The sequence below is a fragment of the Lotus japonicus genome, chromosome 3 (genome assembly GCF_012489685.1).
Source record: "Lotus japonicus ecotype B-129 chromosome 3, LjGifu_v1.2".
Lineage (NCBI taxonomy): Eukaryota > Viridiplantae > Streptophyta > Magnoliopsida > Fabales > Fabaceae > Lotus > Lotus japonicus.
In genome coordinates, this window is record NC_080043.1 from 18845065 (window position 1) to 18867468 (window position 22404).

At 36.8% G+C, this 22404-nt stretch overlaps 4 protein-coding genes across 4 annotated transcripts; 3 read left to right on the plus strand and 1 right to left on the minus strand.

Annotated features, from left to right (window-relative positions):
• The first annotated feature begins 244 nt into the window (after nucleotides 1-244).
• On the plus strand, nucleotides 245-1781 carry LOC130743715 (histone-lysine N-methyltransferase, H3 lysine-9 specific SUVH5-like). The gene is made up of 2 exons (XM_057595942.1): nucleotides 245-1433; nucleotides 1522-1781. The coding sequence occupies exons 1-2, from the start codon at nucleotides 245-247 to the stop codon at nucleotides 1779-1781; spliced, it is 1449 nt and encodes a 482-aa protein (XP_057451925.1).
• Nucleotides 1782-6487: 4706 nt separating this feature from the next.
• Nucleotides 6488-11700, plus strand: LOC130748166 (uncharacterized). The gene is made up of 7 exons (XM_057601329.1): nucleotides 6488-7016; nucleotides 7441-7581; nucleotides 7669-8034; nucleotides 8199-8441; nucleotides 8965-9057; nucleotides 10853-11053; nucleotides 11137-11700. The coding sequence occupies exons 1-7, from the start codon at nucleotides 6705-6707 to the stop codon at nucleotides 11347-11349; spliced, it is 1569 nt and encodes a 522-aa protein (XP_057457312.1). The 5' UTR covers nucleotides 6488-6704; the 3' UTR covers nucleotides 11350-11700.
• A 2116-nt stretch (nucleotides 11701-13816) lies between these two features.
• On the plus strand, nucleotides 13817-15353 carry LOC130749028 (metalloendoproteinase 2-MMP-like). The gene has a single exon (XM_057602301.1). It carries the CDS (start codon nucleotides 13959-13961, stop codon nucleotides 15105-15107), a length of 1149 nt encoding a protein of 382 aa, XP_057458284.1. The 5' UTR covers nucleotides 13817-13958; the 3' UTR covers nucleotides 15108-15353.
• Nucleotides 15354-16605: 1252 nt separating this feature from the next.
• Nucleotides 16606-19572, minus strand: LOC130749571 (uncharacterized protein At4g14342). The gene is made up of 4 exons (XM_057602949.1): nucleotides 19438-19572; nucleotides 19270-19355; nucleotides 19064-19187; nucleotides 16606-16841 (listed from the first exon to the last, which is right to left on the minus strand). The coding sequence occupies exons 1-4, from the start codon at nucleotides 19441-19443 to the stop codon at nucleotides 16794-16796; spliced, it is 264 nt and encodes an 87-aa protein (XP_057458932.1). The 5' UTR covers nucleotides 19444-19572; the 3' UTR covers nucleotides 16606-16793.
• Between the last annotated feature and the right edge of the window lie 2832 nt (nucleotides 19573-22404).

Genomic DNA, 22404 nt, shown 5'->3' on the forward strand with positions numbered 1-22404 from the left:
TTGATTTTTAAAGGGTCATGATTCCAGTAATCCAGTCCTAACAAGTAATTTTCTCTTTTCAACTAGCACCCCCATTACTGTTATGCTTTTGTTTAGTTTTTCCCCTTCTTTGATTCATTTTTACTGCACTGAAGTTTCCCTTTTTATTTTCATGTTCTATGGTTTCCCCTTTGCATGTAATGTACTTTCAATGGCCATATATGCTAACGTTCTTCTTTCTATTTGCAGAAGGAGTGATCTAGAAATGGCACCACCATTTGGGAGAAAGCATGGAAAAAAGTCATCATCATCCATGGTCTCTCAGAACACTCTTACTTTAATTGCATCTTCTGAGAAGAAAAAGAATCATGTCTCTCTCCAACACAATAATGTGAGAAAAACATTGGGTGCATTTAGAGAACTGTCTTCCAGACTTTTCAATCGAAGTATAGCAAAGAACCCTGGAGAACAGAGTGCACAAATAAAAGCTTTGTGGGGGGCAAGACAAACAATGAAAGATGAAGAGAAGTGTGAAAACACTCCAAAGCAGGTGGGACCTATTGAAGGAATTCAAGTTGGTGACAAATTCAACTACAGGGCTGAAATTCTTGTTATCGGCCTTCACAGGCAACCTAATAGGGGAATTGATTATGTCCAAGACATTAACAGGAATAACAGCTTTTTGGCAACGAGCATTGTCGTCACCAATCGCCGTGCAAACATGTTCCATAATGGCTCATTGGTCTACATAGGTGAGGGAGGGAACCCTGGTGTTAGGACAAATGGCTCTTCCCATGATCAGAAGTTGGAGAGAGGGAATCTTGCTTTGAGAAATAGCATGGATGCTAGAAGCCCTGTGAGGGTGATATTGAAAGTTTCCAGAAGTTCTGATAATGAGAGTGCCACTCAATTCTTATTTGTCTATGATGGGCTGTATTTTGTGAATGGTTTTACCAGAACAAGAGGTGATAATGGGAAACTTGTGTTCAAGTTTACATTGAATAGAATGTCTGGTCAACCCCCCACCTGTGTTGCCCATGCAGATTTGGGTTTTAAAGGGTCATATGCTTCAAGCTCTAGGAATAACAAGAGATCTAAAGGAAGTTCAGCAGCACAAAAGGAGAAGACTCGAAGGAATGATGTTTCAGAGGGTAAAGAAAACATTGCTATTCCATTGATGGCAACAAGTGACTGTCTTGAGTTGCCTCCACCCTTTGATTACATAGTCAATGTAGTCTATCCAGGAAGTTTGAACTTGACGCAGCAGCCAAATCCAAAAGATTCGCGTGTTCAATTCAAGCTGGCTATTTTCAAGACAGAAAAGAAAGGTTGGGGTGTTAGAACCCGATCTTTCATACCAATGGGAAGCTTTGTATGCCAGTTTGTTGGTGAAGCTCATTTGAATGGAAAAGATGGATTAAGATTGGGTACACATGACTACATACTGGACATAGGTATGTTTCTGAATTCTGTTGGATATAAATCTTCTATAGTGTCTATTTTGACTTAATTTAATAGATGCTTTAATTTATGTTTTTGTAGGTACTGACAAAGGTTACATTGATGCGACGAGGAGTGGAAATGTCGCAAGATTTATAAATCACAGTTGCACCCCAAATCTATGTCTCAATGATGAGGGTGATAAGAGCTTTCCACATATGATGATGTATGCTGTGAGGAACATTCCTGCCGGGAGAGAACTCACCTACAATTATAATTTCTACAACAGTAGACTTAATAAAGCTGACATTATTAAGTGCTATTGTTCGTCACAGGAATGCAAGGGACAAATATATGTTTGAAGGTATATATAGACTCACATGATTTCTTGTCATCTTGAACTGTTGTTGGTCATGTTAGTGTCATATATAAACCAAGTTGTGCAAATATTTATTGGGGAATTGTTATTCGGACCCCCCGACAGCTATTTGGACTCTGTTAGATTCGTAAATTTCGAAAAAGCCATTTACAAATTTTTTTCGCTCGCACTGTGAAAGTGCGTCCATCCTAAGATTTGTGTAATTTAGCCAAATTTCTTCATCTGGTATTTTATTTTGAATTTCAAAAAAAATTTATTGCACCATAAATCTCCAAATATTCCATCTTGGTTTACTGTGGAGTCTCATAATTTTTAAAAATCATCTGACATCAGTTATGTACAAATTTGCAGCAATTCGCTCTTTAAAAGTGCGTCTACTTCGCACTTTATAAGTGCGTTAACGACGACCTTTTACAGTGCGTGCACTTTTAACGTGCGTGAGTGAAGCACTTTTAACGTGCGCGAGTGACGCACTTTTAAAGTGCGTGCGTAACGCACTTATAGAGTGCATTTATTTTCAGAAAAAAATTAAAAACGATAGAAACAACTCCCTACGGTTGGAAATTTTTAAAAACGATATAAGATGGAGGTTGTGGTGGTGGTTGTGGTGGCGGTGGCGGCGGTTGTAACACCCCATTTTTTCCGTTATTAGGTTATTTACTATTGTATTTTAATTATTATTATGATATATGGTAACTGTGTGATTTTATTATATAATTAAGTGATTATGTGATATATGGAGTGAGCAATTTATTTAATTTGTATTTGAGTGAGATAAGATTAAATTAGATAAAGTTGTTGGATTTAGGTGATATATGGAGTGGAGCCCACTAGTACTACTAGCTTAGGGTTAGGAGTAAAATAAATAGAAAGAAAGAAAGAAAATAAGGATTAGCAGAGGACCAGACAGAAGAACACGTGAAACAGAGAAGGAGAGGAGAAAACCTAGAGTTGATCTACAAGAGATAAGGGTTTGAATTCATATTTTCTGTATTGGTATAGTAGTGGGTAATGATAGAAAGCATGATTTAGGAACCTTAGGATACAGATTTTTCTAAACTGAAAGTGGATAGTTTAAATTTAGGGTTATGAGTTGTGGGAGGAAGAGAGGGGGTAGCGCACATGGCGCGCGCTTGAGGCGCGGGTTGCGCGCGAGTGGCGCAGCGCGTGGAGCATGGCACGATTTTGAAAAGGAAATCTCAACAACTCTTGAACCTTTTTCCGAGCTGTGTTAATGACCTAAATTGAAGAAGTAGTCTTCATAAAAGTTGTAGCTCATTCTGTTATAAAACTTTTGTCGCTGGTTTCACGTCGTTCCGACGTCTGTAGCTCAAGTTATATGCATGTTAGTGAGGATGGGTTAAGTTATCCCGTTTCTCACGAACTGTTGTTAGTGTTTGATTTTTCCTGAATTTTATACTTTGAATTTCGACTTGAAAATTTACAGGGATTTATAAAACTTGTAAAAGAACCCATGGTAAAAATATTAGAATTTTTGAAGGATGTTACTTTGAATTTCATTATATGGTGCTGTTTTTGAATTTATGTTATGTGTTGAGTTGCTAAGTTACTGTGATTGCTAGTTGTGTAGTTGATAACATGTAAGCTATGTTGTGTGAAATTGGAGATGATTTGTATTGTTGAGCTGGAGATGAATATGCTAAATTAATTAGGACTCGGAGATGGTCTGAATATGCATATGGTTGTTGAGTTTTGCACAATACAATGCGTAGTTGTCAAGAGGCAATGTTTGCTAGTTCTCGTAGAGGCTAGTCACTTGTCCCAAAACTGGATATGGTTTTGAAAGCCTAGAGGACGAGTTTTATTGATGGTTATCTGTTTGGAGTGGACGCGGTAATACCGCTAAGGATAACACTTTGGTACCAAAGACATTTGCACGGAGTCACACTTGAGTCATATACGTTACTGTAGGGAGTTGTTGATGTTAAATAATGACAACTGCGATATTTTTGGAGAATTTGTTGTTGTGGTAATTGGAGATATTTATATTTGCTTTATCTGAGCTATAATTATGGAGTATTGGCATACTGTGAAATTGATTGATTATATTAAATTTCATGATTTATTTTCTTAATTATGTATGATGTATGTATGGATAACTTTTATAAGCTTTTGAATTACTTATTATTATGCTTATCCATATGATATGAGTTCTCACCCTTTTGTTGGAATGATGTTCTATGCGACATTACTCAGGTACCGAGGATAGTGGAGCTTCTCGCAAGGGTTAGTCGGAGGAGCTAGTATTTTAGATATGTTTTTAGTGATGAGAGTCATGCTCTGTTATGTAACACAGGGAAACGTCTAGTTTTGTACCTTAATGTTAAGAGTTATTTTATGAACTCTCTTTATTTATTTTTGGATTATGTTTTATCTTGGAGTTGAAATAAATCTGTTGTGCTATGCATATGATGTTATGACATTAATGTTGAAAATTTATATATTTATTATGAGCATGACAGATATTTTGATTTATGTTTCTGAAGAATAAATGTAATACTCTCGGTGTTATGCATTTTACTCTGATTTATACTATAACATTTACATGGGGTTTAGAGGGTGTTACAGCGGTGGGGGCAGCGGTGGTTGTGGGTGGTGGTGGTGGGTGGTGGAAGAAAGAGGAAAGAGGTAAGGAGAGAGAAGAGAGAATGTGAAGATGGGGTTGAGATTTTTTTATATTTTTTTCATTAAGGGTATTTTAGTACTTTTGTACTTTTTCAAGAGTCCAAATAGTTGTAGGGGGTCTGAATAACAATTCTCTATTTATTATCACAAGATCTTAACTAGGGATAATGTTGTTGTTGGATTTTATCTTGATGTTTATATAAATATCATCCTGACATGTTTACTATTTTCATATTGGTAAATGACATTAGCAAGCTGAGGAGTTTGGATTATTCTTGAAGTTAAAGTGTAGCTTATCTTGTAGTTAGAATGTTATGTATGAAGGTTGATACATGACCAGACTAATTACAAGACTATTTCCCCATTAGGCCTTAACAATAGCATAGGAAGATGAGTATGAGGAGTGGGGTCTAATATAATATGTATTTATGTTGATAAAGCAAAAATCTCTGCTTGCAGAGTGCCCATGGTTCCCTCCTGTTCCAGCATGCACCACGTACTGCTAACTCTCTAGCAGGTTACCTTGCAAGAATAGGCTTTGAGCTTCCATATGCTTCCCACTATTTTGACTCCCCCTTTGAAGAGTGCCATGCTATTTTGCAGCAAGATAACTTACCTCTCGTTGGTCCTTCTGTAGGCCGTAGTTAGTTTTGTGTTTTTCTTGGGGCTTTGTTCCCCTCATTGTAACCAAAAAAATAAAGCAAAAATCTAATTTCACAACTTGGTTTGTTTATATATATATATATATATATATATATATATATATATTTCACAACCTACAAAAAGGCTAAGGGTAAGAATCACAAATTCGATGTAAGCTCATCCAAAAGAATAATTTTATGCAATGCAATAAATGAATAAATGATCAATAGTACTCACTTAAGAATGGGAAGAATTCATCAGTCATTTGATCGAACACCTGGAGTGTGTATGTACAAGTTTCTTCAACTTCTACCGCTTCTATTTAATCAAATCATCTTTATGGAATCAATAGCACTCAGGTCTAGTGATGTAATTGTATAGCACAAATCGTACGTATTTGAAAATCTGAAAGAATCTAGAACCAAATCAATTCGTGAATGAAAAAATGGTATTGTGTGAGGAGACCATCGGCTTCAGCACAGCACCGTGTGAAGCAGATTCAGCAATTTTTATATTTAAAATAAATTTTATTTTTTTAATTCATAATTTTATTTTAATAAATCTATAAATAATAACTAAGAATATGAAAAAATACAAATTATAAACAAAAATGAATATCTCAGTGTATTTCACGGGTCATAATACTAGGACTTAAATCAAAACTTCCCGAGTCAAAATTTGTTTATATTTTCCTCTTTTTATGTTTTTGTGCTCAATCAACAATTATTTTATATGAAAACTATTGTTACCTCCAAAAAATGAAAGTTGCTTTCTTTTTTGGTAAGAGGTCTTTCGTTGAAGGAAATTATGTTCGAGTCGAGAACATTCATATCATTGTGAGTTAACTCTCCTAAGGGAAGTTAATTTCATTCCACATGAAACAAAATAAAAAGTCTATATGAAAATTACCTAAATGCACATCAAACCTACCTCACATTCATATCCTTTTATTTATTGGATTTTTTTTATATGTCTATTGATTAACATAAATAAGGATGAAAAGACATATATATACAAGAATTTATTTTCTGCAAAAAAAAAAAACAAACAAAATTATCATAAAAAAAAAAACAAACAAAATTAAATTTTATCTTTTATTAATGTGTAAATTATCTTTGGCCATTGTTTAAAATATCAATATACCTACACACCCTTATTAATATCAATCACCTAATGTGTAGTGGTAGTAAAAATGTAACACACTTTAAAGTGTTGTACTCAGTAGAATATGATAATAATAGGTGTGAATAATATTAATATGAATGTCCATTATCTTTTATGTAATAACAATAATACAAACTTTAAAGTTTTACGTAGTAAACAAAAATGAATATATCCGTGCATCTCACACCTAAAAATACTATTACTATATAATAAGTGAGATCTAGTTTGAATGAATGAAGTTAAGATAAACTTGAGGAGTATTTTACTCTCCGCCTGGTTGGCCTACACCTCCACGTACCTGGAAAATCGATTCCCAGCTGGAAAGAACAATTCCCTCTTTCTGAACAAAACCCTCTCCTGATCCTGATTCCAAATCCCAAAAGTCCAATCAAATGAACCAACAAAATCAATTAATCAATTAAATCCCCCAGCAAAACCCAGATTTGTTAAATTAATGGCGTTACGTTTTATTCTCTTGATCATCACAATATTAATTGGGTTTGGGTTTGGGCCGCGTGACTCGAGCGCTCTGAAAGTGCCGTTTAGAGTAAACGACGTGCTTCCCATTCTCCCACGCGGCGTTTCATGGCCGGTTCTCAATAACCTCCACAGTGCCGTTGATTTGCTTCCTTATTTTGTCGGTTCCGTCACTCCCACCACCAATGGCTCCATTCAATGGAAAGGGGCTTGCTTCTTTGATAACAAAGCCACTCTTGAGTTCACTCACACAAATCATTCTTCATCGCGTGCCGTTCTCTATCTCCAGGTTCCTTTTTTCATCCCTTTTACCTTCCTAAATTTGAAGCATCAAATTAATTTAATGGGCTCAATATGCATTCATACTCATAATTTGATTTAACATTCAATAATGAACGAGTGGTTGGTTTGAGTGGTACATGTTTTATTCCCTTAAGTAAGGTCCTGAGTTCGAGTGTTGTGGATGGAAAAAATCTCCGTTGGGAGTGTTAGCCGCTCCACCATGATGTGGACGTTCCTGGCTTGAACAAAAATTGCCTCCAGTGTTGGATACCTATAAGCACCGAAAAGACATTCAATAGGCATATTTAGGAACTTTGAGTGTAATTTTCCTTATATACTACAAAGACTAATTCAACTAGTTATTTTAATTTAGTGATGTCAATTTTGTTGTATTTGGTTTTGGTGAAAAATAGTTGTTTTTTCTTATACAGACTGAGGCTGCACATAGCTGGACCTGCATGGATTTGTATGTTTTTGCAACGCCTTACAGGATTACATGGGACTACTACTTCTCTGCTCAAGAACACACATTGAAGTTTGACTCATGGGAAGAGCCTGCGGAATTGGAATATGTACTTTTTTTTATCAAACAAATGGTTCTTTATTTTGTTTAAATCTTGTTATTGCTAACCGATCATTATTGTTAATGAATTGAACAGGTCAAGCAGCACGGGGTTTCTGTGTTTCTTATGCCATCAGGTATGCTGGGAACCCTGCTTTCTCTGATTGATGTTTTGCCTCTGTTCGCTAACAATGCATGGGGTCAGAAAGCCAACCTGGATTTCCTGAAGAAGCACATGGGGGCCACGTTTGAGAAACGTTCTCAGCCGTGGCGTGCAACTATTGACCCCGCAGATGTTCATTCAGGAGACTTCTTAGCTGTGTCAAAGATCCGAGGTAGGTGGGGTGGTTTTGAGACACTAGAAAAGTGGGTAACCGGTTCCTTCGCAGGTCATACTGCGGTTTGCTTGAAAGATGATATGGGTAATTTATGGGTTGGCGAATCAGGGCATGAGAATGAAGAGGTATAATAACAGGATGAAGTTTTCTAGAATATCCTTTTATTTGTTTACTAAAATTATTCTTGTATTGCCTGATGAATGAGAATGTTGTAGTCGTTTAGGATGGTAACGCCTCTGATCTATTTTAGTAGATTGATAGCCTTACTTGGTGGTCTGTCCCTGTTCAGGGTGAAGAAATAATAGTGGTAATTCCATGGGAAGAGTGGTGGGAATTGGCTCTTAAAGATAGTTCCAATCCACAGATAGCCTTACTTCCCCTGCATCCAGACTTGCGTGCAAAATTTAACTCCACTGCAGCATGGGAGTATGCGCGGAGCATGTCAGGCAAGCCATATGGTTATCACAATATGATATTCAGTTGGATTGACACTGTAGCTGACAACTATCCTCCACCACTTGATGCTCACTTGGTAGTAAACTTTTCCTTATTGGTTAAAACAAAACAATAGACAATGAGAATATCCAATGTAACCTCAGATTGTATGAACAACATACTGTTTTTTGAGTAGACTACTGTACATTTTATGAAACAATTATGTTTGAACTGGTTGCTTGAAGGTAATTTGAATCAAAAGTGTAAAACAGTCTAGGGAAGAAATAGGTAGAGGTTTTGACATTGGAAAGCAACTTCCTTACTGTTAGAGACACAGAAAGGTACTTGACAATGGGATAGAAGGACTATGTTGGCATCAAGAATTTTCATGAATTTTGCTTATTGCTCGTGATACATACATGTTATCTTTTCTCTTATAAGGGAAAGGGTTCTCGCTTTCTTCCCTGTGTTTGTGCAAATATTGAACCTAAAAGCACATGAAGCAACCAATCTACACCCTCCTCACTTCCCTGCATATAACAAATTCTAACATTAAGTTCTTAGGCTCAGACTTCAAGTGCTATGGATGTCTGATTTTGAATATCTTGTTCTCTGTGCAGGTAATTTCTGTCATGTCTATGTGGACTAGATTGCAGCCTGCTTATTCTGCAAATATGTGGAATGAAGCATTGAATAAGCGGTTAGGGACTGAGGTAGGTCTTTGCCGCTGATTTGAACCTTTAGTGTGATAAAGAATCTCCATTTACTATATAAGCATATGTAGTCCTTCTTTCTTTTTATTTTCTGAATAAAAGAAGGTTTTCACTGAGATAAAGAGAAGGGAGAATATAAAATCCTGAAGGAAAAAAAACCTGCTTAAAAATCTGATAGTTTCCATTCCAATAAAATGCTCCGAAGTGTAGTCTTTCGTTAATTGCTGATATTTTGTGGGGAACAATTCTGTCCAAACTAGAAGTAGACTTATCTGAGTTGTAGGTTTGCCAATGACCTCAAAGTTTGCTTCTGGTGCTGTCTACTGTATTTGTAACTAACTAGCCCATTGTTTTAAGACTGTAATCAGTGAATTCTAGAAAGAATGTTCATTCTCTCAAACAACCTTTAAATTGTAGTTCAAAGCTATTCTTGAATAACAAAAATTGTTCTTTTCATTCACCACTGGTACCTATCAATTGGTATTAGAGCTCCGATCTTGGAGCTAGGGGTCTTGAACGATTCCAACATTTGATGGAAGGGAGGCTTATTGTTGGCCGATCAATTTAGAGTAGTATTTGAATCCATTCTAGTACCTGATTAGAAGAAGCTATGATGGGTTTCGATGGGGGTGAGTGAGAGTGCTCGTTGTTGGTGGTTTTGCTGGTGAAGGAGCAACCACCATAAGGCAACATGGGGGAATTTGTGAAGGCACTGCTCAAGAAGTTTCAACTAGAGGTGAATCCAGACATACCAATCTCGGTTCAAGATGAAGAAGCAGTAACTGATTTAGAATCTGTAATATATCAGTGGGGAAAAAAGATTCCAAAGTAAAAGCCTAGCCAATAGTTGTTAGGGTTAGTTAGATAGAGGGAGTTCCAACTAGTTAGTTAAAAGGCGTGAATTCGAGATTGAGTGAGGTGAGACTATAAATTAGAGGGGGAAAGATTAGGGAGGTTATCTATATTGTAATAACTAATAAGGGAATCTAGGGAGAGTGATGGTTTTCTCAAACAACCAGAAAATTGTAGCTCATAGCTACTTGAATAATAATCAAATTTTCTTCTGATACACTGCTGGTATTTAACTATTTATCAAGTATCAACTCACGTTAGGATCACTTTCAAGGTATGATACTTGAGTCCCACTATGAGATTTTGGTGTGTGGTTTATAAGGCCCTAGACTCTCAAACTACAACGACTAGCTTTTGTGGTATGGTTCTCACAAAGTTCTTATCAATTGGTATCATAGCCTTACACCATGTCTGCTAGCTGCAAACAAGGGCCACCGCTCAGATTGAGGAGTGTGGAGGGATGTTATGATTCCTCTCGCAAGTTATTTGAGTCCCACATTGGACGTATGAGATTCTAGTGTGAGATTTATAAGGCCTTTGTTACTCCAAGTCTCCATCTACAACGGCTAGCTTTTGTGATATGTGTTTCCCGAGGTTCTTATAAGACTTCAATATGGAAATATCTTGGTCAATTGTGAAATCTCTCAAGTATGTTAGTATTTTAGGTTTTGCATTTTGTGAGCTGTAATGTTTGTGAGTGTATAGAGCATGCTGGTTTGTATAAATTTCCTGCAAGTTTTTGTATGCTGCAGTTATTATGATTAAATATCTGAATAGTTCCTCATGGGAAAATTCCACTGTATGACTGTGACTGAATACATCATGTTGTCATCTTTGTTTACTGGTATGATAGGAACTTTGAGGGCATATTTTTCTGATCTATACACTAGTTGCTTCTTCATTCATATTATTAATGGGATCTCTGATTTTTGTTTGCTTTCAGGGTTTGGATTTGCATGATATTATAGTAGAGACTGAGAAGCGCGGCATACCATTTGATCAATTACTCACCATTCCTGAACAAGATGAATGGGTATATAGTGATGGGAAATCAACAACTTGTGTTGCCTTTATTCTTTCAATGTATAAAGAGGCTGGGATTTTTGGTCCCTTTTCTAGCTCCATTCAAGTAACTGAGTTCACTGTAAGTCATGATTTCTCTGTGATTGAGTGAACCTTGGGACATCATATTTCCTTTTACCAATGTTTCTGTGTTCTTTTATGCAGATTCGCGATGCGTACATGCTCAGATTATTTGAGGATAACCAAACACGCCTGCCAAGTTGGTGCAACAATGAGAATGACCGGCTTCCATTCTGCCAGATTCTTGGAGAATACAGGATGGAACTGCCTGGCTATAACACCTTGGAGCCATATGCCCACATGAATGAGTACTGCCCTTCCCTTCCTCCAACTTATGATCGGCCTTCTCGATGTTAGATCCTAGATCCGTCTCTCTTCCATTCGCTCTGGTATGGATCAGGATCCTGTCATGTAGAAATTTCACTTGACATTGTCATGTTGAAATATCGTGTGTATATGTCTCTACATAAGTATTAAATAGGTGAGACTCTCTGAATATTAATGAAGAGAGATATAGACATCATATTTCACTTGACATTGTCATGTGAGACGAGAGGATTCTAATCCTTTCTAGTATCTAGAATTGTCTGTTTTTTTATCTTAGGAATTAGGTACTTTGTTGTTCCAAATTGTCTATAAACTATACCACGGGACACTGGATAATGTGTATCTACATCTTGATAGTCAAGTATAAAGAATATTAAAATAGTCAAGTGTAATTAATATTAAAAAGAACTACAAGATTGTAGTTATATCTTGATGATGGTTAGCCAACTGTACAATGATGCAATATGCTTGATCAGAGAGCATATACAAGACAATCACATGATATCCAAGTTAGAAAAAGAGAAAGCCTTAATAGCATTTTTGGTCCTCACTTATCACGATTTGACAGTTTTGGTCCCTCAAGGAATTTATTAGCCTACAACGTTCTTCACGTTTACTAATTGTTGCAGTTTTGATTTTTTGTGAACTTTCATCCAATATATAATGACTTTTAATTAAAAAATCAATTAAAAATAAGGCTTGAAGAACAGTTTTATGTTTTTTGATTAACAATTTTATGGTTTCTGGTTTTTTAAAGTGATTTATGAGGGACCAAAACATGCAAATCATGATGGAGGGTTTTATTGTAGATAAGCTAATATACAAACGGCCTTTCCATCGAGAATGAGCCTCCAGCTGCTTGACAACCATAGTATTGGATTTTTTGGGTTCAACTTTAATGTTCTTAGAATCACTTCTTCAATTTAAGCTACGATTAGCAACTTCTCTCAAAATCACTTCCCCTACCTATCCGATTTTCAAACATGTACGATATCAAGCAGGGCTACACAACCCTTTGCAACAAGTAACGTTTTTTGGGTGAACTCGTAATTATTCCATCTTTTCGTATCATCATATGGTGCTTGTAGCTCATCCCAATTCTAAGTTGGGTTGTCCTAGAAATTTTTTGCATCATAAGAACATATGTAATCGAGTAATAGTTTTTTTGTTAGACGTATCTAGTCCGCCCACAACACAGTACTCTAAAGGTTCACTCCTCTAAGAAATGTCCTAACCTCTCTTTAAATAGAAAATAATTAGGTCTTCATAATGTTTCTGCTGCGCAACTTGGCATGGTCATGACATAGGATTAGGAAACACGACCGTGTTGGCTTTAATACAAGTCAACACTGGCAAAATGTGGGAGTGCATGGTCGTGGAGCTTTATTTTGATGAGTTGCTTAGAATTTTGTAACTTTCTCATCAGAGTCCTCTTAGCAAGCTCCAAGCTATTTTATCTTCGGGTTCTAGTTCCAATGTAGCTTCCTCTAGAGAAGAGTTTCTGTTGTGCTCTGTGTTTTCGGGCTCCTTTGTTTACTTTCTAGTTATTGGGATCTCCGAGCCATAGAAGTGAGGCCAAGGTTCCTAGAGTAGTAGTATAGAGCTCCCGAAGGTGAACTTACCAAGCTAGATAAGGTAACACCATAAAGAACTACCCCAAGGTCATAAGTCAAGAAATGAGAAATAGAGAGAGCTCCTCATCATGGTATGAAACCTTTTCCCTGCATTGTGGTTGAAATATTCACTAAATTTAGATTGTGTTACTGATTCGGATTCGAGGAGTTCATCAGGTAGTGATTCTGAAGTGGATAATGGGTGCTCGTAGCAGACTAGCAGGGAAGGACAGAGCTATTGGAACTAATAGTCAACAAGAAGGCCAAAGCTGGTAACGTGGTTCTTTGGCAACCATATCTAACAAAAATAAAACCACTACACTACCAAACAACACGTTATAAAATAAAAGTCTCTTTGTAAACTGAATATCATTAATTGCTGTTGGATTAAAAATAATTATATAATTAAAAAAATTATGAAAATTGCTTCAGATGAAGTTACACTTTCAAACTAAACCCACCACAAAGCTTCATCATCCACATGTCATAAGCTCATGTCAGTTGCAGCCGCCATAAAGTCAGAACTCAAAAGTGCTTCAATCTGTTCAACAACCCAACCTCTTCCCTTGTTTATTTTCTCAAACACCTCTTCTTTGAAATTATTTCACCTAATTCAGATTATTTTTTCACCTACCAAAAATCAGATTCGTTTTTTTATCAAATACATGCTTGTTGTGGACATAACCTGAAAAGCAAAAAGGGTAAAAAGGCAGAAAAGCTAAACCAAAATTGATTCTAAAATTGATTCCCCATTAATCATTGAACAAACCTTGAGCTTTTACGTGGAAGTTTCCAAATGGTAGGAAACTTCTAAGCACTTACTTATCATTTACCGCGGAAATTTTCAAAGAGGCCTGAACATTACAATGACAAGTTTTTCAAAGTCCATCATCAAGCACCAAACACTTCCTCTGACGAAGACTTTTGAGATGCAACCCTCTTCTTTTTAAACCTTCTTTTTCCTACTCCCTCTTCACTCCTCTCAACTTTCCCGGAAAATCCATTCCATTTTCTCACCATCCAAACATGAAAAAACACCAACAACCTCAACTTCACATCATCCTCACTCTCGTACATTTGTTCTCTTTTGGGACGGCAGTTGTTTCAGCTCGACTATTCCCCGACGTCCCCTCTTTTATACCCGACGGTGTGCCTCCCAGCGGCGCGTGGGATGCCTTCCGCAACTTCTCCGGCTGCCACCGCGGCGAAAACTACGACGGCCTCTCCAATCTCAAAAGCTACTTCAAACGCTTCGGCTACATCCCTCACGCGCCGCCGTCGAACTTCTCCGATGACTTCGACGACGCGCTCGAAGCCGCTATAAAAACCTACCAGAAGAATTTCAACCTCAATATCACCGGCGACCTCGACGACAAAACTCTCCGGCAGATCATGCTGCCGCGATGCGGCGTCGCCGACATAATCAACGGCACAACCACCATGAACGCCGCCGGAAACCAAGACGAGACGGCGTCGCACGGTGACAGTAACCTGCACTTCCACACTGTCTCGCACTACGCCCTTTTTCCCGGCCAGCCACGGTGGCCGGCGGGGAAGCAAGAGCTAACGTACGCGTTCTATCCCGGAAACAGCCTCAGCGACGCCGTGAAATCCGTCTTCACCGGCGCGTTCGCGCGGTGGTCGGAGGTGACGACGCTGACGTTCCGCGAGACTTCCTCCTACTTCGACGCGGACATGAGGATTGGATTCTTCGACGGCGACCACGGCGATGGTGAACCATTCGACGGGAGCTTAGGGACGCTAGCTCACGCGTTTTCCCCCACAAACGGGAGGTTCCACCTGGACGCCGCCGAGGACTGGGTGGTTTCCGGCGACGTGTCGAAGTCAGCGCTGGCGACTGCGGTGGATTTGGAATCCGTTGCGGTGCACGAGATAGGGCACCTTCTTGGGTTAGGACACTCGTCGGTGGAGGAGGCGATCATGTTTCCGACGATATCGTCGCGGACGAAGAAGGTGGTGCTTGCGGAGGATGACATAAAGGGAATTCAATATCTCTACGGCACCAACCCCAGTTTTAACGGATCCTCCGCCACCACTTCTTCGCCGGAAAGGGATGCCAGTGACGGTGGTCGCCGCCTAACTTGCTTTTTGGCGTCGCCGTGGTGGGTCCTTTTCAGTTTGTTGACCTCTGCATTCTTGCATTTGGTCTTATAGGTTTTTTTTATATTGTTTTATTAATTTATTTTATTTTTTTGAGAATATTAATTGTGGGTAGAAGAATGTTATAGAATTATTATCTCTGTTGACAAAAAAAAATATCCCCAGTCTAGAATACTTGTGTTAGGGGGAAAAAGATATATAATATCATGTCCAATTTTTGGGGACCTTGTATATATATGTAGAATTTCTTGGTGTAGTGACATGAATCCGAAATACAATAAATGGATGGTTTAGCTGGGATTTTTTCGTTGTTAGAAAAAAGTTCATAATCGTTATATCCTTTAATTCAATTAGTACTGAGAAAGAAATTAACTCGACTATTATCTCTGTTCTAAGTTCTAACACAGTAACACCATTTAATGAGGAAAAAAATACCAAAGAATGTAATAGCTGAACTCTTTAAATATTTAGTGTAATGTTTAATTCATAAGTGTGTTTATAGAAGACTTTGTTGAGAAATACCTACCAAATTAATATGAACTCTCAAACTTATATGGGAGTTCATATTCCCACCTCTGCACTCAATTTTCCACTCTCTTATTAAAAATATAAAATTACATTTTATTTCACATTCTCACCCGTGACACCTTCATTTACCGAGTTTTCAATGTTACCGCTGAGTTTTACCGAGTTTTCAATGTTACCGAGTTTTCAATGACACCATCATTTTATTTCACATTCTCACCCGTGACACCTTCATTCTACAATAACATCAAAGAGGAACAATCACACTCATGAATGGATGATTAGAAGTTGCTAGCTCAACCATTCTTATTGTGTGAAAACTATGAATTCTCAAAATCCTTATTTTTCATGCTTTAGTAGTAGATGAAATATATAATATATGAAAGAAAATGTGATAAATCGCCCTGAACTTATAAAACAACGACCATTTTGAAAAATATGTGAAAAGCTAAAACAACAAACCAGTTTGGAATTGAGTCTTTTATCTCATTTCTTTCAAACTGTCTAATCCAAACTGAGCTAAATAGAATTCAATGTTAAGTGTTAAAATGGAAAAACCCTCCTTTTAACCCATAGCAATGGAAAAACCTGCCATAGATTTATCTTACCAAAATTAATAAACTAGATACTTGCAGCTTGTTTGATCATCTACTAACTTTTCTGAATTTTGTATATATCTCCAGAAACAAATTTTAAAAGCAATTTTTAAAAAGAAAAGAGAAAGATAGTTTTTTTCTACAGAAAAAAATAGTTCAAATTAGATGTTTGGCAAAGTTGTAACACCTGTAACTTGAAAACCGAAAACATTTGAGATGATGAGTTTTTTGTTTTAAAAACTTAAAATAAGAAATGGCATTTAAGATCAGCTTTCAAAACCAGTTTGTGACAAACAAGCTTCAGTTTTTGTTTTTAAAAACTAAATATTGTATCGAAAAACAGTAATCAACAGACTCCTGTTCACTAACCATTTACACATTTAACATGGTATGCAAACACAACAGCTAATAAACTAAACTCAACACCTCAGTGACCAAATTTTTAAAGCTCCATAGCAACTGAAACATAAGCATCTAGAAGGAAAAAAAAAGTGAAATGGAACAAGCTCCTATCAAGGCAGCACACAACAATCTGTTTCCTGAATCAGATAACACAGTACAACAAATGGTCAATGGCTACTAACACAGTAATGATCCATTTGTAATCCAGATGGAACCTCTAATCCTCCTCTCTTTCCGGAGGCAAACCACAAGGCAGGAGCATTTTCTGTGAAAAAGGTAGAATTTGTCAAAAAAGTAACAACATCATTATTTAGTATGGATGCCAGTAGACAATTTTATTCCAATCCAATAGCTCAGTGTTTAGTAACAAGGAATCAGAAAGCAACTTGACAAGAAACCCTAAATAAGGACATTAAAATTAAAAAATAGAACAAAAATTACAAAGTTCAATTTGTTCAGAACTGCATGGCAAATATAGTATCAATAATGTTCTTCATGGTTTACAATAAACTAGTGTAATGTAAACTAAAGATTGAATAAACTCTCAATTTGGTCCTCCAAAGATAAAGTTGCCACCACGTTAGTCCTCCAAAGTTCGATGATTTTTGTCACCAAATTAATTCCTCAAATATTGAAGTGTTACAACTTTGCATGAATAAATTCAGTCACAATTTTGATAAATAAAATCCCAAAGGAAATAAGATGACGAGACCTTAATTTTAAAAGGACTAATTTAGTGTAATCTTTGGAGGACTAGACTGGTAATTTTCGTGAAATTAGGAACTGTGCAGAGAGTTCGAAGCAATTTCTCTTATGTGACTTCCAAGGTTTAGGGAAGAATAAAGGTAAAAATCCAATTGGAGGACTATATAATGTAGGCTGTAGCTTGGTGCTCATGATTAAAAAGGAATGCCTGAATTTTGAGCACAAGTTTTCGTTGCTGCTTATCCAATTAGATAAAGTAAATAAGATATCATAGCCTCTACATGGTGCTAACCATAGCTCTATCAAAGAAATCTTTGTCGGACATGCAAAGAGGTTTAAGTAGCTTTGCTTAGCTGATGAGTTTGTGTGTTCTTCTCTGTATTTCTTCATCTTCTCTAAAGAGAAATTATAATTCTCTGCTAACGTACTGATTTCTTTCTTCCATCTAATAGTGCCTCTTCTGTATTAAATGGAGAGAAGAAAGGATATAAAAGGAAAGAAACAAAATGAAAGATAACCATCTACCATCTAAAAGCTCACAAACTGAGGTGGGAAAAGGAAGAACTCTGAAAGAGCTTTCTGAGGCAGTTGTTCCCTGACCCTCTGTTCCCCTCTTTAGACTAAAACTCACAAACATTAAAAAAGTGCATCCCTCTTTCTTTTCTGAACCCCCCGCCAAAAAAAAGTCCAAACCACTTATTAGAACTTAGAAGATAAGCATGTCAATGGAAGGGCAGGGTTTTCTTTCCTTCCATTTATGACCACAGCATTCCTACAAGTATTTCTGCGAGACTAACCCCAACGGAATTGTGTGTGGCTGAAAGGGCAGACTAATTTAAACAGGTTAGGACAATGATGAAATAGTATTCAGCCACTGCATACAAGAAACAATCAATTGTCCATACACTTGAATACCAAGGAAAAGGTTGATAAACTATTAAACTACATCAAAATGTACTGAACATGTAATCAACTAATAGCAAGTCAACCAACCACAAGTTGATGTCTGTAGGAATCCATTATGTATCTCTATTGCTAAATCTCATGACAAACTCTGAGAATCTTAACCTAATCAAACTACTCCATTTAGAAAGGAAAATTTCTTCACTATCATAAAAGATCCTGGTTTCACAATTCACACATATCTACCAATGTTTTGCCACGAACTTTACTGCTTCCTTCAAAACTGCCAAAAAATACTGGTATAAGCTCTATGAGACAAAATACTAACCATCTGACCATTTAGATATACTCATGCCTCCTTCTACTTGTTCTTTTCACTTCACCACTTCATCTATGATACAAACCTCCCCAAATAAGTAAGAGGGGGGCACTCAAACTGCTGCTACTTAACATAATGCATACTTGAGTCCTATCTATCTCCCACGAATGAGAATAACAAGCTAACAAACATGCATCTCAAAACCATCGGCATACACAAACAGGAAAATATATAAAAAGGAAAGCACTGCTTCTCAGAAAAATAGGACAAATAGAGGTACTAATAAAAATAAAGCAGTAACAAGACAAATTCCACCTCCCTAATAACATAACAACAACAAAAAACTAGAGTGTTGTCAAATAGCGGTTATAGCGCTATAGTGTAGCGCTATGAGGGCTCACCACTATTCCGCTATTTGCCACTATTGAGGACTTGAAATAGCGGATATTTGGCTTTCCGCTATTTTCCACAATCCGCGATTTATAACACTATGTAACTAACAAACATAACTTCAACAGCAAAGTAATTAGGGTTTTCAACAGACAAAAAAGAGAACGAACCTGCATGAAGGTGTAGCGTTCTCTTCCAATAGATTCATTTTCCGCAATAGCAAAGTATGACAATAAGGGGTAGTGACCCATATATGAAGCATAGCTATCACGCTGAATGTTCACTGCCCATTCACTGCAAATTCACAAGTTACCAAATAATTTCAAAAAAAAAATTGAAGTCAATAATTGAAGGAAAAACACAAAGTGAAACCTACAATCTGTTCATATCGGCATGCCCAGTTCCAACATACTTGGCTTGAAGATGCTCAAGTTGGGAATTGATGTTAAACCTGTCACTGGCCTACATATAACACACGAAATCGGTTGGAATCGAAACAGTGAGCAGAAAGATGAAGACAACGCTTTGAAGATATTGGGAATACCTGCATCTTGCTGAGTTGCTCCCAAAGTGTTTGTTCAAAGTAAAGAATTTTTTTATAATTAGGTTAGGTATGAAGTATGAACAGAACTCACAAATAAGTTTTTTCCCAGGGTACAAGTCGGTTCGACCAGTTTAACCGATAACCAGACTGACCACCGGTCTGGAATGACCATTAAACCGGTCTATTTTATTTTTGTACATCGGAAAGATAAATTCCACCCACTAGAAATTGATCACTGGATCTCCCACTACCCAACCCATATGTCCCTCAGCTCCTACCACTTGAGCTATCCTACGGGGACATTAAACCGGTCTATTAACGGGTCAAAAACAGATAAACCTGTTGTTTGTTTAGTTTTTTTTTTAGTTACATAGGAAAAGTGGTTGTTTTTTTTAGTTTGAAACAATTTACAATATTATATTTTAAAAAAATTATTTGTCCTTTTTAAGACAGACCTATCGGGTACGCGTACAGTTAGGTCTTCTCTCTTTTCAAATAAATGATCATAAGAGCATCATCATCGATGAAATTTACTTAGTTGCTCTCTCGTCATCATGGTCTAACTAACCATCGGCACTGATACCATTGTTGAGTCAAAGGAGATGATTAATACTTAGTGGATCATCACATTGGGCTAAAGAGTAAACCACAAGTGAATTTGACACAACATCTTTCACCTAAAACCTTAAGACATTGGGTGTATGAGTCACCTCACTTATAAAATACTCAACTAACTCTCATTTGGTATCACAACAGGTGGGACCCTCGTCGTTCAAGCTTGTGTGCCACTTCCAAGTAGGGTGGCAACGGTGACCCTTGCCATTGTGCGGAAGAATACGGATTCACTTACTGTGGGGCAACAATCAAGACGGAAGAAACTCGAAATTGGGGGCTTTCTATGTTGTTTATGGTTTAAAAAAAGCTAATATTATCAATCCACAAATTTCATAGTCAAGATTCAAGCTTGAATTGGGTTTTTTTATGTCCACGAAATTTTAATTTCTTGCCCACATTTCACATTTTTTATTTCTTGCCCACATGTATGCTCACCTTTAAGTTTGTGTCCTCACTTCTTATCAGTTCACTATAAGAAAACTGGATCCCTCTATATATGGTTCACTATAAGAACACATTATAGGCCACATTGAAGGGATGCCTATCCAACGTGTATAGAAATTGGCCATCTTCTCATCGCTAAAGTTCTATGAAATTGACGGTAGATAAAATATAATCTATTTTCCAATATCACATGTTTCAAAAAAAAAGTTTCCAATATCACGCAGTAAAAGAGATTATTCATACTAGACTATCATGATACTTACTTGTCATTCATGGATCGGTTTAATGCTCTTAATCAGTGCAAAGCTTTTGTAACGACCACCATTTTCTTCCTAACAAAATTGGGAACTCTTAAAAATTTGGAAGGAAGTTCACTGTGGAAGAACCATTGCTTTGATAGCAAAATTTTTGTAAACTTCAGTGCAATTCAGTGTCAGGTTTACTCCTTAAGGTGTTAACAACCGCATGAAAGGTATTGTGCACTCATAATGTATACATGATAAAGTCTCTACAACAATGCTCACAATACTCATAAGTATAGCAAAAAGAGGAAGAAACTTGTTCTTATTTGATCTCTACCAATCCTATTTTTCACTACACCATCTCATGATCCAACCGATGTCTCTTATACACATCTCTATTTGTGATCATATAAACCACCAACTTATCAATTAGCTGTGGTACTTTTTGCACTTCCAACACATACGTTATATGACTAAATAACATTAAAAATGGTGTTTTATAACCATTGTAAAAAAACTTAAGATTGGAATATGTATTTTATTTTGATAGAGTAGCTGATAAAGAAATTAAGATTGGAACAATACCACTTGAATGCCATAAATCCTTCAGGTTTTAAATTTTGTCGTGGGTGTTTGTTATCCTAAGTTTTTTTTTTTTTTTTTTGGGTTGCTTTTGGTCTTGGTTGTTTTAGAGGGGATTTTTTGGTTGCTGGTCCGTTTTATGGGTTGCTTTGTTTGGATGATTTGATTCTTTCTTTTCTTGAGGTTTTTCCTCAAGACTTATTATAAATAAATCTGTTTTTTTTAACTCATAAATAAATCTGTTTACTTTTAAAAAACAATTAATAAAATCATAAATGACTACAAAATGTAAAAATTAATAATTAAATTTAAAATCATTTTTAAGGCATAAATTATATTGATGAGAAAATGTCAGTTGTATACAACCCTCCTCAAGACTTATTATAAATAAATATGTTTACTTTTGAAAAAACAATTAATAAAATCATAAATTACTACAAAATCTAAAAATTAATAATTTAATATAAAATCAATTTTTTAAGGCATGAATTATATTGATGAGAAAATGTCAGTGGTATACAACCCTTCTTAAAAGGGATCTAAAACTAGCAATGATAGAGACATCCTAACTCAAAAAGAGCAACACCCAACCCAGAAAAACACCCGAGAAGAAAAAGAAGCCCTTGATGCCAATAGATAAACACCCAAAGCACAAACCACAATCCCTCAAAGACCCCTAAAACCAAACAACACCCAGGACCCTCCCTCTACTACCTGAAGAAGACTTGCGCGCATTAATCTAGGTTTCATCCTTGTAGAAGGAAACATGATCTGTGCAATCATACTCCATGTCTAATCGCTTCCCCATCAAGACAATACTCCAAGCCCTGGTAAAAAAACCTATAAGGTTCCAATAGCTCCACCGACAGTACCATTAACTATCTCTATCAGCTCTGCATCAACGCCTTTCACTAACGCAATCCCACTGAAGCTCTGAACATGACCCTTATTTCTTTCTACCTCTTTTTTCGGCTTTCTTGGGCGTTACCCTAGCCTTAGGGGTTTTCACATGATCTCGGGGAAAAGAAACTCACAAAGCACCCTCTAAAGGAGTGGTAGTGAGCCCCTCCACAAATCCAGGATC